The 18606-nt window shown below is 44.6% G+C and overlaps 1 protein-coding gene across 5 annotated transcripts in view; it reads right to left on the bottom strand.

Moving 5' to 3' along the window:
- Nucleotides 1-18606, bottom strand: part of WWC2 (WW and C2 domain containing 2) — a 205088-nt gene that overhangs the window by 47080 nt on the left and 139402 nt on the right. For 4 of the 5 annotated variants that reach the window (XM_077848656.1, XM_077848655.1, XM_077848653.1 and 1 more), the window contains 8 exons: nt 16866-17033; nt 15762-15835; nt 12063-12305; nt 5922-6011; nt 4295-4914; nt 851-980; nt 260-340; nt 77-163 (listed from right to left, as the gene is read on the bottom strand). In XM_077848656.1, the coding sequence (XP_077704782.1) occupies nt 77-163; nt 260-340; nt 851-980; nt 4295-4914; nt 5922-6011; nt 12063-12305; nt 15762-15835; nt 16866-17033 (1493 nt within the window). The remainder of the gene's footprint in view (nt 1-76; nt 164-259; nt 341-850; nt 981-4294; nt 4915-5921; nt 6012-12062; nt 12306-15761; nt 15836-16865; nt 17034-18606) is intronic. The other variant, XM_077848654.1, reaches the window with a different exon arrangement.

Genomic DNA, 18606 nt, shown 5'->3' with positions numbered 1-18606 from the left:
CTCAATTACAATGTACAATTTATCATAAGTGAGCAATTTTCAGTTCTTCAATTTGTTCTTTGCTAATTTTACTTACACTTTTGAAGTATGAGGTATCAAGAAGGCATGAAGATTTCGGAGCTGTGCTAAAATCACCATGAAACTTGACCTTTTTGCATCATATCTGTCAAAAGAGAAGCCGATCAAACAGGGAAAGAGCACGGGCCCACCAGTCCTTGCAGAATTCTACAACTGCCCCCTCGGTGTGTGTGTCCCTTACCTGAGTCCGATCTGCACCTGGGCAGTCTCCACGATGGTGACATCCCCTTCACTGTAGGGAACATCTTCAACTTCACTAGGCCTAGGGACAGGGCAACAGTGGGTGCAGGTGAACCGTTTATGAACGGGGTATTGAGTTTGTCACTGACTCATTCTGAATTAACAGCACTTGCACAGCGCCCGGGGACCTGACCCCAGTGAAAGCTCACTCTTTTAGGTCTTTCTCCACCTTTTCAAGAGAGTCAGCCTCTGAGCCATTAGGGGACAGACTTTCTGATGCCTGACTTTTCTGAGCCTCCCTGGGGTACCCCACACCCTTAGACACACTCCAGGCTTTCAGAAATGTACTGTGTCAAACGGGTGGTGGCCAGCAACTTTAACTTTCTCATTAAAATCAAGTTTTAAGTCTCCAAGGGGGTCAGATGGGATGTTTTTGGTATACTGAAATTTTCAGGCACACCATTTCTTTAATGCCTACAGCCCTTCCACTGCAGAGTGGAATCGGGGCGGCAGGGCACCCATAGGCTAGAGCCCACCCACACAGCTAGGAGGAGATTCGGTGTAACCGAAAAGCACTCCTGCGAGTCCTTACTGTTTCACGAAAGCCTCGTAGACCCCACTGTCTCCAGCCACAGACTCATCAGACACGGCAGCCGACACACAAGCTGTCTTCTCCCCAAGCAAGTGGATTACTCTTCTTTTTGGTAATGATTTTTCCACATCTAGGGAGGGGAGAGGGAGTGTACTAATTAGGATTCATAATTAGGAAAAGTTAGGTACAAAAATACACACGTGGTTTGGTTGTGAGAGAGCCAAAAACATTTCCATCTGAGAATCGAGGAGGTTACGGTTTGAGTCAACTCATGTGGCTGATTCAAGGCATCACGACTTACAGAAGTTCCTGGGATGCCAGTTATTTTGGTCACCGTTTGAGAAACAATGTGGTTTCTCTCCGTCCTGAAATATCTGAAGGGAAAGTATAAATGACACACATTCCCACTGGCCCCTTGCTCTCTCTGTTAGGGATTCCCTGTAGTTACCAAACGCTCGGTGGCAAGGAGCTAGCTGCGTCCCTCAACTATGAAAGATATTTCTGTAAAAGAGAGCATCTAGCTACTCAATGGCAAGAAAGGTTTCCGCCTCTTTTGCTTCCCCTTCTCTCCACATGCCATATTCTACATCTCCCATGCTACCACACTTAACAGAGTCAAAGAAAAAAAAATCTTTGACTTATATAGAATTCCTCACCAGCTAATACCATTAAAAAAAAAGAAAAGAAAAACTTCGTGCTACTGAATCTTTAGCACCAACTACCACTTAACTTTTATCTCTAACTCATATTCATACACTGCATCCTGCGGTGAGCAAGGAGCATTCATTTAAAGCTGCGTTCCTATGTAATAAGCTGCGAGCCTGCCGAGTTCTTTCATCCTCCAGCAAGTGAGCAGGGATCAGGATTGGTATGCATTTCGCCCCCCTTCTGAGTCGTGACTTTACATCTTGTTAAGATGTTTAAGTTTTAAGGCTTCAGATTACAGGATTGATTGCTGCATTTTCCCTTTTATTTCTGGCAGTGGGAATGCTTTTTCCTTGATGATGAAGTGCCTCTCTCCGCCCACCCCCCTTTGTGAGGGGTGAAGGTGATGACATGATTTATTGATTACCCCCAGGAATATCCGAGGCAGCTCAAATTGACTTTGACAATGACAGAGACTGACTGGAAGGACTTGGTAGTCATTCCTCCGTGGTCTCTGTCCTCCAGCGGGGACGGGCGCCAGAGAGCGGGATGTACATAAAGCAAGTTGACTTTGCCTGCGGAAGACTCCAGAATGCTGAGGGAGACGAGCGAGCGGCATCACGACGCTGGGCCACCTGCCCCCACGTGGAGGTCAGACACCCCCCAACGCACCGAGTGCTGGTGCTCTGACTGAGGGGATTAGTCTTTACAGTTAAATATATGCTTTTAGTTGTTTTCACACATGGCACTCAATACGCTTTCCAAATAAAGCTCTCGGATAGAATTCCTTTAGGGTGACTTTTTAGGAGCAGCTTTCTAATTAATATAAGATGCATCTGAAAGGTAAAAGCTGTATCCTGGAAGCTTTGGGGACACCGGGCTCTGGGCAGACTTCTCGGGCGCAGCAGCAGACCCAGTGGCAGAAGAAAGGCTACCGCCAGGCAGAGGCCCAAGCACCCGGGTGGGGTCGGGCCGGGGCGATTCTTATGCTTGTCTCCCTCTTCTCCAGCAGCCGGCCTCCCAGAGCAGCCCCTCCTGATCGAGGGTTGAGAAGTGGTTGAGAAGTGGTCGCTGGAGAATGCTCCAAATACACAAAGAGTGAAAACAGCTTTGAAATGCTCAAATCCTTCAAGTCCAGAGCCCAGAAATATGGGCTCCACTTTCTCCTCTTGCTTCTTCATTCATACTTCCTTGAATTTCAGTGGTTTGTGGCAGCAACTGGGCTTAGCACAGTTTGTATTGCTTCTCATCGTACGGTAGTACTAATTCCATGAACTGATGCTGAGAGCCAGGCACAGTTAGATGCTCTCGATGTGTGACGGCGTCGCTGCTCCCAATCCTCTGCGAGGGAGACACTCTATCACTCCCATTTTGCAGGGGAGAAACAACAAGGCTGAGAGCCTGGGTGATGTGCTCGTGCTCGCTTGCACCAAAGTAAAAGTGCGGACTTGGCTGGCTCCTGGGGCAGGGAGCATCGCACTGCACCGCACACCACTGCACCCTGCACACCACACTCCTTCCTGGAGGCAGACGGGAGGCCCCACCACCGGCTTCTGCTTTCCTACAGCCACTAAGTAAACACTACTCCTGTGCTTATTTTCTTTGACGCTGATGATTTTGATGACACATTACTTATAGCTGTGGCACCTTCTAGGCAGTGCCACACGAACCACACGCATGTCTCCTGCGCCCTGCCTCTGCCTTGGGCTCCGGGCCGCTGGCAGGCGGTGTTTTGGTCTTCAGTATTCAAAACCACACAAACACGATAGATTTGTCTATCACTTTAAACATCTAAATTGGCCAATCAGTGAATACATAGAATTCTTCGGACCAGAAATACAAAATAAATAGGCTTCTCAAAGCAGCTGGAAAATACTTCTAAAGAGGACCAGCCTCTTCTGTGTTCTGGACACACAGTGATGTGCGTAGATCTGAACGGGGCTCCTGGGGACCAGACTGGAGCTTTTATTTCACATTTCATTTCAGGCTAGCTCTCAAATAGACCATCCCCCTCAGACCACAGCCACGGTCATCTGCCAGCAAGGGTACCATGTTGTTCTCTTGACAACCACGTGTCATATATTGAAAGCATCCACCTTGCAAAGGGATACAGACTTAAAAAAAAAAAAAAAAAAAAAAAAAGATGAAACTCTCCCTCCATTTCTGTCTCTGAATACAAAGGCAGCAGTAAGAACTGGATCTGCTGCATGCTCTCCTGGGCTGCAACTAGTCATGCAGCCAGAAGATGGCAGGGTAATACTTCTACATTGGAACCAGCATTCTCCAAATTCACTTTAGGCAGAAAGGGAGAGTCTGGCATGAAACAAAAATTGTATTTATATAGAATTCCCTGAGCAATCTAAACATTGAACCCTGGTACTAATTAGCTGGTATGCTAATTGCCTTGGTTTTAATCTGTTTTAGGCCAACTTTAAAAAGAAAGCCCCTCTCTCTTGCCTTGCTATTTCAGAGACAGAATCTTTGTGGAAGTATGAAGTACGTCCACAAAACATGCTCCCAGTCAGCTGCCACCAGACAGAGGGTTTCTGGACAGTTTAGGATAGCCACTTCATGATTGAATCTATTCAGCAGGGAAAGTAACTTTTATTTGATAAAGAAAAAAATGTCCAGTCCAGGTAGATCAATAAAAAACTCCCTTCTCAAACGAAGCCAAAACGAATAAGCAGCACACAGAGAGGGGCGGCTGGCACAATTTGTTTATATGGAAATAGTACCCCTCCCACCATTCTTCTTAAAATAATTAAGGGGGAAAACTTGCAAGCAAAGGTCTCCACTTACCTGTACTTCCTTCATATAACGGCTCCCGGGCACATTCGCTGAGGTCTTTATCCTCTGAGAGGGACTGGGACCCTCCTCCCGAGTTAGAATCCAGCAAGATCTGATTTTCACCGAGGCCGATGTCTGCAAAATGACTACTCAATTCACAGTCTTCGAAGTCAGCAGTGAACCGATGGAGAGGGACATCATGAGAAGACATGGGGAACGTGCCTTCTAGAACCAAGGGAGAGCCAGGAGGGGACAGAGAGGACAGGGAGGACCGTGAGGACAGGGACGTCACAGACTTGGGGGCCTCAGTCCGGGGGGGAGTGTGGCCTGTGGCCGCGGCTGCCGCCCCACAGGGACCGCCCTGGCCAGGCTGGCTGGGGGACTTGACCACTTCGTTTTCATGGATGGTGGTGATGGGTCCAGAAGGAATGTAGCCGCCTTTCTCCTGCAGGAGGAGGTCCAGTTTACTCTGATAGTCCGCGTCCACCTGGTCGCCCTGGCTGGTGTAATAGAGCTCTCCAGAACTGAGGGAGCTGAGCGACCCTCTGCTGGAAGTGTTCAGAGACCCCCGGCTGGAGGCCAGGGAGCCCAGGCTGCTGCCCGACGACATGGACAGGGTGCTGGCGGAGAGGCTGGGGGAGAGGAGGGCAGGCTGTGAAAACTGGTGTGATACAGGAAGCCCAACCACGATGCCCCACCCACGGTTGGGAAGGAACCCAGTGGCGCCAAGTAACAGAATGACCCAAGTAACAGAATGACCGGGGGAGAAGGAACCTGCTCTTAATTTACCACCCATTGCCATGTTGACTCTTGCAACCTGGCTCTCTAAACAGCAATTCTATTCTGACTAAAGATCGAGTCCCTTTTGCAAAAACAAAAACAAAAAACAGCAACGAATACCTATTGACACATCTACCTGCACAGACATCCAGAAGCAGCGATGCAATTTAACAATACGGGAGGGGAAAAACAGTGTAAACAGTACAGGGTGTTACTAGGGTTCTTTTGGTGAAAAAATAAGGCTTTTAATTTTGAGAACAAAGGAAAGCTTATAAAGACAAAGAGGTTTCACACAGGCCCGTCTCCCTCAGGGTGTGCGCACTGAAGGAGTGAAGATATAGCTAACTATTTTAAGGCAAGTCTTTTCTCATTCTCCCTTTAAAAAAAATTGTTAAGATTTTATTTATTTATTCATGAGAGGCACACAGAGAGAGGCAGAGACATAGGCAGAGCTCACAGGGAACCTGATGCGGGACTCGATCCCAGGACTCCGGGATCACGACCTGAGCCAAAGGCAGTCAACCACTGAGCCACCCAGGCGCCCCTCATTCTCCCTTTTTAAAAGAAAGGTGATCTGGAGAAATGTGTCATTTCCGGAGTATGTATTCATAGCTAAAATATATAAAACTATGCTTTCTTCCCACAAGTAAGCCACATATGATCTTGGGGTTCATGAAAAAAGAAAAAGAAATCCACGCAACTTTAGATTTGATCATCCAAGTTTTAATCATACCAGCATAACTATTTTTTATCCACTTTTAAATAGTCGAAAATAAAGAGGAAAGTAATCAAGGATGAACCAAAACAGGCCTGAATGTAGTCAAGGAAAACTTTTCCCTCCAGAACCAAGCAGGTTTACCTTTTAAGTTGTGAATGCAAATAAGTAGTTAATTTAGTAGTTTCTTCAAGTTTCTGTAGGAGCTCTTTCCTTCGTTCTTCCAATTTTAATCTAGAAAAAAATTACAAACGAATTTATTTCCGTGTAATTACAATAAAGCACAGAAACCGAAGGAAAAAATTCTTATTATACAAACGTTATGTACCATGAGGTGGAAGCCCACATGAATGGACAGGACAGAAAACAGAACCACCGGCAAGAAGCTGAGTGGGCCCAACTGTCTGCGGCCACGCTAAGCAAAGGGGGGGGGGGCGGCGGGATCTATCTCAAGTCAACATTACTGAGAATTTAAAAGTTTTTGGTATTCTAAAATTTTCTTAAATGGGTTAAAAAAAAAAAAAAAAAAAACCCTAACACACCCCTGTGCTCTTATGAGGTAGGGAGACAGAGGGAAGGGAAACCACAAACCACTAACAAAGGTCACAGAATCCTTCCAGGGGCCTGGGCGTGAGGCTAAGTTACTAGAACAGTTGACAAGAGTGACAGAGAACGTGGAAGACCGTCTGGAGTGCTGGGATTGACAAGGTTTCTTCCAAACCGATATCCAGTGACAGGATTTCCAATCTTCCTTTGATGAGCATTTCAGCAAGTTAGAAACAAATCAGTCCATACTGGAGAGCTCATCTGGGTGTACCTGTTCCAACTGGGAAAAGGCACAAAGGCGATTTCCTTCCCTACTACGCACATCCTATCCCCTGCACCGAATATCTGAAATTTCATCCACACTCAACTGAACAATTTTTTAAAAACTTTTTGAGAATTAGGGAACTGTATAGGTGAGTTATTTAAAAGTACGTCAAGCGTATCGTCTATGTCATCTGAAGGTCTTTCGACATCCCTGGGGTGAGCCCGTCCAGAGTGGACAATGACCGCAGGAGTGGGCCCAGAAAACCACCGTGGTGTCTGGTGGATTTGCTGCTACTAATCGCGTGTCCTTAAACAAGTCACTTAGTCAAGGGTCCCAGCTTTCTCATCTGCAAATCGGCGATTAAAATCCTACTGTGTCTTGCCTGCTAAGGCTGTTAAAGGGATCAAATGGAGTGATGTATGTGAAAGTGCTCTGCAGACATCAAAACAAACCTTCCTTGTTCAAAGCCTCAGCACGCCTTACAAGGTGGGGATATAAAAATTAGCTATTTTTTCTTTGGAGAAAAATAAAATTTCCCTAATTTCTAACCTCTTTGAAATGTATGTTTTAGGCAGTAAGGAAACATGCCCATATTTTATTTATAGCTATCTATCCTTTGATGTGTCACCAACACAATTTCATTATATGTTAAAATTTTTAAAAAGCCATTCTTGTCATTTTGTTTAGTACTTCAAAGCGTGATAAATTCTTAATTCCCAGTTTTCAAAGGTGTGTTTTGAAAAGGAGTCCAGTCCCTATTTTTTTTAATCTCTTAAACATAAACAAAAACTCAACATGGGAAAAAAATTAATACAAATTAGATGAGCTGAATTAGAAGGTAAAGGTCCGGAAAAAGCTCCCAAATCTACTAAAATCCATGTCTTCTGAAACAGGAGAGACATTTTTGAAGTAAGTTTTAAAATGAAAGGCTGCACAAATGGAGGCGTTTCTGGTGTGGTAAGGAGGCGTCAGTATGACATTAGTGTGTTTCATGCTGAAATTTAAAATCCAAAGCTAGGGGATCCCTGGGTGGCTCAGTGGTTTGGCGCCTGCCTTTGGCCCAGGGCGCGATCCTGGGGTCCCGGGATCGAGTCCTGCGTCAGGCTCCCAGCATGGAGCCTGCTTCTCCCTCTGCCTGTGTCTCTGCCTCTCTCTCTCTCTCTCTCTCTTATAAATAAATAAATAAATCTTTAAAAAATAAAAATAAAATAAAAAATAAAAAAAAATAAAATAAAATCCAAAGCTTCCCCTCCTCAATCACGGGCGATGGTTCCCATCCCGGCCTCCTCTGGCCGATTGGCGAGACCTGCATGGTCACTCTGAACTGCTGGGAGCTGGCTTCGTATTCCTGTCAGATCCTCTTCTGCCCAGGTTTCCTGAAGAGCCCGGCACCCCTCCCAGCACTCCCCTGTGGCCGGTGGCCCATGTCTCTAGGTGACACCTGCACTGGGAGAAGCATAATGAAGGCACTTGGAAGAGTGAGTCACAGAAGCCCCTCCAGTGGGGTGGCTGTCTTCAATCAAGCACCCCACTCCCATCTCTGATGGAATCGCTGAAGCCAGAAGTCTTCCTCAGATTCCAGGTGTCCTTTGTAGGAAGTGCCCTCCCAACTTTCTCTGGACCAGGGATTAGAAGAAATTGCTCAGGTATCAGCCGCTTCACGAGGGTACGTCCCTGTCTCTCCAAGCCCTTCTCCAAGGTGAGAAAGGATCTTCTCAACCTGGCCCCTAGAACATTCATTCATCTCCTGCTGGTCCTACTGATCCACACCATCCATTCACCTGCTCTTTGCAAGACGAGGGCAGCGGCTTCACACTGTCCTCTCTCTGCTTTGTGCCCTGAGAGAAGCACCTGCCCGGTCTCTCCTGATGAAGACCACCCAGAACTTGCCACCTACCGAAAATGTCATGTCACCTATAGAAGTAAGAAGTTCCTTTTCCGTTAAAAAATAAATGACATTCATATCCTCAATGTACTTGCTTTAAAAATTTTTCAGAATCAGAGACAGAAGTATTCACATAAATAAGGAACAATTAAGACATCTTGGCAAGAAGTAAGACAAAACTCCAAGATTTATAAGGACATAAGGAGCAATGTTAAGATCTTAGCAGCGACAGAAAAGCAGAGGGGTTTTGGAATTTCAGGAGTTATATGGACAGACACGGAAGATGTGTGCAAAGTCCCACACAGTGTGACTTTTGTCATTTGAGAGCCGCCTGTCTTTGCTGATGGTCTGTTGCAGCGAGTATCTCCTTCTTCGACCCTGGGTGGGGACTTCATTACTGCTTCTGATGCTTTGCCTGGGCGCAGGCAGTGCTGGCGGCACATGACTAGGGGACTCTGGGGTCATGCACACCGGCTGCAATTCAGGTGAGCACAGCTCCTTCAGAGACTAACATCCAGTATCAGCTCAGGATCTTGCCTGAGGCCACTCCTGAAATAATGAGACACCTGCGATGTAAATGGCAAATGGGAGAATTTGGGGGGAATGCAGAAGTGGTTTCTTTGACAGTTATGTTGGTGCCAAGAGGAAACTGAAGGATTTTGACCTGGTGAAGCACAATTTGTTTTATGATGAAACCAAGTTTTTACCCAATGGATCTGATTTCCCAGAATTATCTCCTGTCGCCACCTGCCTTAGCATCGAGGAAGTATGCTGTTTACACAGGTATTCTCTGGCTTTCTCAGGCACCCTATTGCAGTTCAACAGTAACAGTGAATAGAAACACCGTGTGGACACATAGTAGGAAGAAATAATGAAGAACAAGAAAAGAGAGAGTCGGGATCCCTGGGTGGCGCAGCGGTTTGGCGCCTGCCTTTGGCCCAGGGCGCGATCCTGGAGATCCGGGATCGAATCCCACATCGGGCTCCCGGTGCATGGAGCCTGCTTCTCCCTCTGCCTGTGTCTCTGCCTCTCTCTCTCTCACTGTGTGCCTATCATGAATAAAAATTAAAAAAAAAAAAGAAAAGAGAGAGTGTACAGCCAGGTAAAGTGAAAACCACTGACCCCAACAGTAAAACCCAAAGCCATACCATCCGTGTCTACTCAGAAAATAAAGGACCCAGTGCTCCCTGTGGCAGGGGGTGCTGCTCTTTTGAACACATGCGATGCTGGGCCGTCTTGCATCCAAGGATAACAGTGAAAAAACCTGAACTTGCTTTAGGCAAGATAAGTATTAGTCCCTTCAACCTTATACTACAACATAATGACGGGGATTTGCTTTTGGCCACCAACATACTACAAATATAAAACATATTCACATACATGTCCCTTGCTGCTAACATCCAACTGTGGGAGACGGGGGCACGTATTGTAAGTTAGAGAGACATTCAAACTGCTTACTCCCCTCTGAGACAAACCCCAGGGCTGGATCTCACTAAGTATATGATTATTTTATGAGTATTTTATAGCTCCTCTTCTTTACAGGTTCAAACCCACTGTTTCTGCTGGAATGTGACAGTTATTACGTGCATTCTGCACAAATCAAAGTATAAAAGCCAGAGCCTGGGCACTTTAGGAACAAACTCTATTTTTAATGTTGCTTCATTAGTCATTTTTGAAGCTCTAGCCCCAATAAAAAAAAGACAAGACATCATGCCTATAAAAGTTGGTGAAAACAAACACACACCTGTTTTCTCTCTCCCAGAACAACGGCTAACGGCTGTCTGTAGGCCCTTCCCAGATTCACACGCTCCCGAGAACTGCTGGTCTGTGTAATGGAGCCAGTGCGTTACATGTGTGTGGTCAGGTAACAGTTAGTGTGACACAAGATGCCAATGCCCTTGCTGCTTTGTACGTGGGCCACACAGCAGCACTTCATTTCGTCCTATTTCCTGGTACTGTCAAACTTTTATCCTACGAATGTAAAGTCTATAAACACAGACAGGACATCAAGGTAACTCAGGAAGGGATCCCTGGGTGGCGCAGCGGTTTGGCGCCTGCCTTTGGCCCAGGGCGCAATCCTGGAGGCCCGGGATCGAATCCCACATCAGGCTCCCGGTGCATGGAGCCTGCTTCTCCCTCTGCCTCTCTCTCTCTCTCTCTCTCTCTGTGACTATCATAAATAAAAATAAAAATAAAAAAAATTAAAAAAAAAAAAGGTAACTCAGGAAAACGATGCAATTGTGTCTTCTCTTTTTGTCCCTCTGGTCTCCGCCGGGTGGGTCATTCCCTGGCCGCCTTACTCACACCTGCCTTTACGGTGAGCCTTCAGTTGGCACCCCTAGACCAAGACGTTGGAGCAGGAGGGGCAGGTGACAATTCTTTCAGATGGCAGAGGAATGTAAGCTGTAGAGGCTTTCCCTTTAGACTCTTCATTCTTGTTCCGCGTAGCTGCTGAGCTGTAGCCATGCGTTATCTTGATCACCAGTTTAAAACTCACAAAAGTCACCTCTCCCCAGAAGACTAAACTCAGGGTAGGCAAGTCTGCATGCTAACGCCTCACCAGGAATGTCCGAGATTCTTCTTCCTTTCCTCCTACCGTTCCCTCCACCACACTTCAAATATTCTGATATTGTGTAGACATACCACCTTACACATTCATAGAGGACAAGGGATTAGAAGGCAAGAAGTCAAGAAGTTAAAAAACAAAAAAAGAGCAATTGGATTATGTGTGGGTGTTTTAAACTGACTTCCAGGTCACTTGGTATGATATGAATGTGACCTTCTTCCCGGTCACCCTGGGACAGGCATCATGCCTCGGTTGCTGGCCTACAGAATGGATATGGGGGGCATCTGAGAGGGCTGCATGGCCTGTGGCTGGAACAGGTGTCGGACCATATCCACCAGCAAGGCCGGGACCTGGGGCTCCTGTGCACATGACTCCATGGCAGACAGACACTCAAGGGTCCCCTGCTCGATCCTGCAGCCGAGCTGTTTACAGAATTGGATTTTGTAGGTGAAATGATCAATTCGCATCTTCCCACAGAAAGATCAGAAAAATGTGTCAGGTGTTTTCCTTTACATTTTCACCTGCTTCAGAGGAGGGGTTCCAGTGACAGACAAAATCCAAGCGAACGTTTGGTGACCTGTTAAGATATCAGAGGGAGCAAGCTGTCTTTCCCTTGTGAAATGAAAAGCAATAAACTTTTGCATTCTTGTGAGTCATAAACCCGAGTCGGAAGCTGCAGTCGCTGTAACAGTCCAGATAATCTTCCTTATCGGAGCGCAATAGTGCAGAGCCATTGTTATCAGACCCCGTCAGCGATCGACTGCATTCCTGGTTTTGTGTCAACATTCCTTACCTATTCAACATCTGTCACAGGCATTTTCGCGGCCCTAACAAACAGAAGTGACACTGCAGGGTACGAGGACGTGTGCTTTTATTGCTCTACGGAAAGAAAGTCCCTTTGGTGGTAGTTCTTAGTCCACCAAGAACAGATGCAACTGAGATTGACAAAGGGGGGGGTGCACAGGCATCCCGGCCCAGCCAGGACACACCTGCGGGTCCCCGTCCCCAGGGAGGAAAACCAACCTCTCTGCCAGCGCTCGGCTCGGTGGACCCCTCACGGACAGCAGCTCCTCCTCCAGCCGCTGCCTCTCGGCCTCCAGGCGCTCCAGTTCGCCCTGAGTGCGTTTTTGCGGGGTGACAAACTGAAGCTCTTTCAAAAGCTCTTCTTTCTCGTTAATCAGCATCAGCTTCTCCTTCTCGATATCCAGCGCCCCGGGCCAGGTCTCACTGTCTAGTTTCGACAGTTCAATCTTGAGGTTGGCCATGCTAAAAAATAAAGCCACAAAAGAGGAGTGCATACTTAGAACTCCCCAGGGGAGAGAGAACCCAAACCAGGCTGGGCCGGGGGCCTGGGGGATGCGCTGACTTTACTCGGTGACCCTCACCAGGCAGGGGGCCCCGTGCTCGAATCCCTGGACCTGCTCGACATCTGGCTCTCGTCCCCTGCGGGGTCTTCACCTTTAAAACACAAACAAGCACACTGGCCTGTCTGAAAAAGAGTGAAGGTCAAAGTCCACTGAAGCTTAGAGAGGAGAGTGCCCTGGGAGTGCCCCTATGGGTGACTGCCTGTGTAGGGTGACGGGAGGGATACCTGGAGGGCTTCCGTGTTCCAAAATCTACAGTAAATGGTGTCTGATGGGACATTTATTATAGATTTTGTTCCTCTGGGTACAGCTGTTCCCCTGGTAAAAGAGGGGGTTCTTTTGGAGTCAGATGGGCAGCGACCAGGGTATCAGTGAGTCACGGAGGGATAAGGGGAGGAGAGAGAGCAGTGTTGCCAACCAGTATTGTAACCAGTATTGCAACAAAGTCAGCCCGGCGGGCTCCGTGTCTCCAAGGAAAGGGAGCCGTTCTTCTTCACCCCATTTCTCCTTCAGCTGTGCAGTGAAATCGGTGTCTACAGCGTTTACTGGGCGTCACTGAGCCGGCCCTGGAGACATGACTGGCTGCCCTCGAGCTGGGTGTCCTCCGCCCAGGCAGCACCCAGTGAGCCCCCACCAGCACCCATGGGCAGCTATTGTGGCTCCATCAGAGCGACAGCAGGTGCTGGAGCAAGGGTGATGGGGGGCGGGAAGATGGGAGGAGGAGGAGGAAGAAAAACCAGCAGGAGGGAACATTACCGGTTTCATGATTTTGCCTGACCTCAGATTCTACTGTGTCTCGAGCTAGCTTCAACAATATATGGTAAAGCTAATTCTTCACTGAAGAAGAACGTTCTGACCACTCGAACCAAACCACCTGCTCTGGGGCAGTGTGAGGACTAGCGGGATCGTTCACAAGGTAAATGGCACACGGCTGTTTGGACTATGAGCACAACATCAAGGCAAGTTATGAACACACCTGATGTTGGCTTAGGGAATCTATACTACCATTAAAAAAAAAAAAAAAAAAGCTGGATGATCACTTTGGATATAGTTACACAGCACATACCAGAATATGAAAAATAGAAAGGGGGCATTTTATTCTCCTCGTTTGATGGAAGAAGTTGTAGAAGGGAAGAAAAAAGGTAAACACAATAATGTTGTCAAAACAAAGACGAAAGTGTATCCACATTCTTGCACCAGTTTTGTTTCAGTTAAAAAAAACAAATTGCCATCCCTCACTGGCACTGATTTCCACTCAGCGCCTGCGCTTGTGATCGATGTAACATCAGCTATTCTTCAGCTATAACCACAAAACCATAAACAACTGTCTCAACGTGCTAGAAAATTAATCATCAAAATGCTAAATAAGCATGATATTATTAGCTTCATTAAGCACATAAAACAAAGGCTGGAGGAGAAAACAGGTTTCAGGGAAAAACAACCCGCCTCTTTACTTACTCAGAACTGAGGAAGAAAAGCGTTTTCAACATATGCTTTAACCCTCGAGATTTACCTTCTCATCAGCATCGCTAGGAACTTTAAAATAAAAATCTCAAATGGTAACAGGACAGCAATGCAACCAAGTGGGAAAGAACAATGCCTTAAGTTTTGATGTGACTGAATTAACCACCGAACTGGGAATCACAACGTAATGAAGGAAAGAAAGGCATCTATTCCTTGTGTGATTGAGCATTAGGCGGGTCTTGAATTTAATTTGGAAAAGGTATACCACATCTGGGGAACAAGGTATGATGAGGGTTTCCAAGTATATCTAGGAAGAGAAATGCTGTGTAAGCTCCAGGTAGAAAAAGCTGTTAGCAGCCAAAGTAAAGTAAAAACTCAAGCTGCTCCAAGGGAATTCAAGTTGAGCCCCCAAAGAACCCGGGTGCATGAGGCCTGGTTCTCCAAAATTAATTCTGAGTTACAGCCATTCTCCTTCAGAATGCCAGACAGATCCTGGGCTTTGTTTACAGCAGAGTCTAAGAGTTGTGGCTCTTAACGGGTTGGTGACGCCCACAGCCAGAGCACCACAAACAGCATCCACCAGAGGTTTCTACTTCCTGGGCCACAAAACCACACAGCAATCCTCAATCCTTCTGGTGGGCAAGGCATCAGCCTGGGCTCTGAGAAGCAGCCAATAAGCATATAGAATTTTTCATAACCTCATTATACATTTCAGAAATGTATAATCTACCCAGGAAAACTAGTAGGCATTAACATCAGCTGAGTAAAATGTTATTCAGGGAGACTAAGTGACTTGCTCAAGCATACACGGTTAGTAATTTGTAACAAAACTTTTTTTTTTCTTTCAGTCATCAAAGAACCAAGTAATATTAGTAACAGAGAACACAAAGAGGCAAATATTGTTTTAAGGCAAATCAAATAATTGCTTTGTTAAAGCCAGATAACCTCCAAGAACTTTGGCTAATTACTTTTAAATAATCCTCATCACCAGTAACAATGGATATACCTCATTATCTGATAGTCATGATAGGAAACTATGACATTCTAGCAGGTTCTCAGCTGAGCTTTCCATGTTCTCAGGGAGGAACATGATAAATTTCTCTGTCGCCTACAGAGTGATAATACAGTTTATCCCCCCAATGTCTTCCCAGATAATAAATCAATTTTATTTAAATTTTAAAATTTAAACTCTAAACTTCAAAAACTTTAGACTCTAAGAAGGAAAATAACGAAATCAAATAAATCAGTATGACCCTCTCCCTCAAAATGAGTAAGGTGTCCAAATTATGAACACAAGTTGAGCCTGTCTACTGGATGAGGAGGGACAAGTCTCCTGAGCTTCCCTCAAGCAGAGTCACAAGGTAAGGAAAAGAAGGCGTAGGGCTCTAAGGGTAGAAGGTAAAAGAGGGCAATAGGAATCTCTCCTCCTTTGGCCTGAAGGCAGTTGCCAGAACAGATACCTCAGCATCTTCAAGGACGTTGGCAGGAAGTCTTCCCCTCAGCCATTTATTTACCTTAAAGGTCCTTGGCCCCTCTCAAGTCCTGTACGTGAGTCACTATGTCATAGTCCTACCTCAAAAACCAATCTTCCCACTTCTACTTGTGAGTATGTATTGTACAAGCTCAAAGCTTCTTTCTTCCTGAAGGGAAGGGGGCGATTTCGTGCCCACACTTCTCATTAATTCTCCCGGTCCTTCAGCTTGGGTGGGGGGAGACTGAGCAGAGATGGGGGATCTGCAACCCTCACATCTAAAAACCCTCAAGAGTAACACAGGTAAGAAGGCATAGGGAGCACCCAGCAGATGTCACTATAGGAGTAAAGATTAATTCTGGGAAAGAAAATACTGTTTGAGCCCATTGACCACTGAACACTGAATAGCTCCCCTGTTGTTACCTTCTTTTGGCTTCTTCATACTGTAGGCTCAGCCTGACCTTTTCAGCTAAATTTGATCTACTTCTCACTCCGATCTGGTAAAAAACAAAAGGGAGAAAAGTCAATTAACTCTGCTAATGAATGAAGGTAAACTGCTTTTGTTTCTAGGAAGCCCAAGTAATTGGAAAACTAAAGAAGATGGTCTTGAAATTGGGAACACCAGTTTAAAAAGGCACTTACTTTCTAGTCTCAGTAGGGGCAAAACATTTCTTTTTAATTCAAGCTGCTCTGTTTTTCAAAGACTTTAACATCATTTTCTCTACACATTAAATTCAAGATAAAAAGTATTATGTCAATGTTTCTGGTATCTCAGAGTTTACGATGGGTGTACAGGTCAATAAAATTAATGAACTGAAACTAATTTCTTTGTCTCCACGAACCCAAATTTCCATCATTTAGCTTCTAAATGCATAAAATATAAACTAAATAACTTCAAAAAATAATTTCTCAAATAGGTAAGTCCTACTGTTGAACTCTACCTATTTTATTTTCATAGCACAGAATTCAATGAAGCAAAAGAGAATACGAAAATAACTGAGAATGGACTAGAAAAGTAAGTATCTGCTAAATGGGATCCCAAAGAGGATAATGCAAAAACAGTTAATAGTAGTCAAGCCACATTAAATATTTTCAAGTCCTGGGCATAAACCACAAATTAAACATTTTAATACAAACAATTTTTGATCTACAACAAATTGTTGGTTTTTAAAGGCATATTTTTTGTTTCTCATTAGCCTCAATGTTTAATTGAAAAGATCTAGATTTCAAAGGCCTTAAATCTAATAGGAAAAACTTAAATTCTCAGGCATCTCTAACCTTTCAATGTCTGAATAAATACAGACTGAGAAAGTCTGAACAAAGCCGTTCATATGGAAGATCCTGATATGCTTGGCACCCAGACAAAAGGGTCTGATTTTTTAAAACCAATCTAGGAGTACGGAATATTGAATCCACACAGCTGCAATTCAAACCACCTCACTAGCCCCTGTCCTACTTGCCATCCATATTGTAATTCAGGCTTGTCGAGGAGAGCACTGAGGCCAACCTTCCACATGGATAACTTACATCTCCGGAAATGCTTGTCTGTGACCCGGCATCAAGGGTCTGTCTGGAGAGAGATAAATGGGAGTTCACAGGACTGGATCTCAAGTCTGGCTCGGACGTGCCAATGCTTTGATCCAAATGGAACCTCTCCTGCAGCTTAGCAAGACTCTGTTCAGGAAACATAAAATCCTACATAAAGCTTAACAGGTAAGATGCAAAGCTTCCCCAGTAGGTAAACTCAAATTGAAAGACTGTGCTCTCAATAGGAAAAAGAACTACTTTATTTTAACAAGTACTTATCACTTTAAGTCACTGAAAAATTAAGATTAGAATATAATTTTGCACATACACATGTGTGACTTTGGGAGTGTGAGAGATCATAATAAACAAGTTATCTTACCTTCCCCAAGATAGCCTGGTCATTACTCACACTGTGCATAATGGCATCTTTATATGTAACACATGCATTTCTTATTTTTAAAATTTCATTCGAAAGAGCTCTATTTTAAAAAAGACTCATTTTAACTACTTACTTCATGCCTCTGCAGAAATTATGGAACATGGAATACCTAAAATGCAAGCTCATTGTAGATATAGCAAGAAAATTTCCTACTTAGCAGACTTCTGTAATTATGCCACTTTACATCTGGAAGAGACCCAAGAGGTTATCTGCTCCCAGTGATGTCAGAGATGAGGAGACCAAGGGCCAGGAGTCTCAGTACCGGCAGCTGCTCCAAGCTCATCTTTATGTCTACTGCATGGCACTGCCAGAGTGATAACGTGTGGTGTTGTAAGGTGAATAATCACAAGGGAATGTGCCTGTTGTCAGCACCCACGCTTAATAAATTGAGTTTACTTTTAAAGAGAAGATGTGAGCAAGTCAAAGTATTAAAAAGGAGAAAAATCTTAGCTAAAGTTCCCCATAAAACACTAAAATGATAAGAAACACATTATTACTAACTTTAAGAAAAGCCAGGATTTAATCCTGATATTTACAATTCTTATGGTAAAAAATGAGAAATGCCTCCCCAAATGAGATATGTGCCTGATACATGCCTTTTACCTAAGCTTCTTTATTTTCTTTCAAAGGAATATTTATGCAAAATGTATATTCAGAGCGAAAATTAAATGGTCACATCAAATAATATAAAGAAACCTGCTAGTGGGAGGCTTTTCTATTTTTTCATCAGTACTGTGAAAAAGAATTGTATTTTTCAAATCTGTGACTATGTACCTTATAAATTTAGTTGGTCATGACTAGCATGTTTTTTGGTGAAAAAGAAGAGACTAGAAAGTCACTTCAGACCACATTACTAGTATTAAGAATATTAAGAAATATGGTGTGTGTGTGTGTGTATCTCCAAATGTAGACATTTGTGTGTGACTGGGTTGTCATGTAGAATATACCTCTTACTGTGGGTCATGGTCAAAGAGGTCTGAAAATCACAGAAGCGACCCACCTAATGTCCCTCTCAGCTCTATTATTGATTGCTGTATCTACTAATTAATTGTTTTATATACTTTAAGTAATTGAGAAGGAATCTAATCTTTTAATTTGATCTGGTCTGTGTATAAATCCAAATTTCTTCTTTACAGGAATAGTTCAAGATAACCTAAAATTGCTGAATTATAAGGTTCCAATGTAAATTTGTTCAAGTTCTATTAGCCTTTTTCAAAGGGCCTATGATGTGCATTTTAGGAATTACTGATTTAATCATCACGAGCACAGTGGAACAAAATAAAAGTATATCCGAATACTTTT

The sequence above is a fragment of the Canis aureus genome, chromosome 15, assembly GCF_053574225.1.
Source record: "Canis aureus isolate CA01 chromosome 15, VMU_Caureus_v.1.0, whole genome shotgun sequence".
Classification (NCBI taxonomy): Eukaryota; Metazoa; Chordata; class Mammalia; order Carnivora; family Canidae; genus Canis; species Canis aureus.
This window is presented reverse-complemented; position numbering and strand designations above follow the sequence as displayed.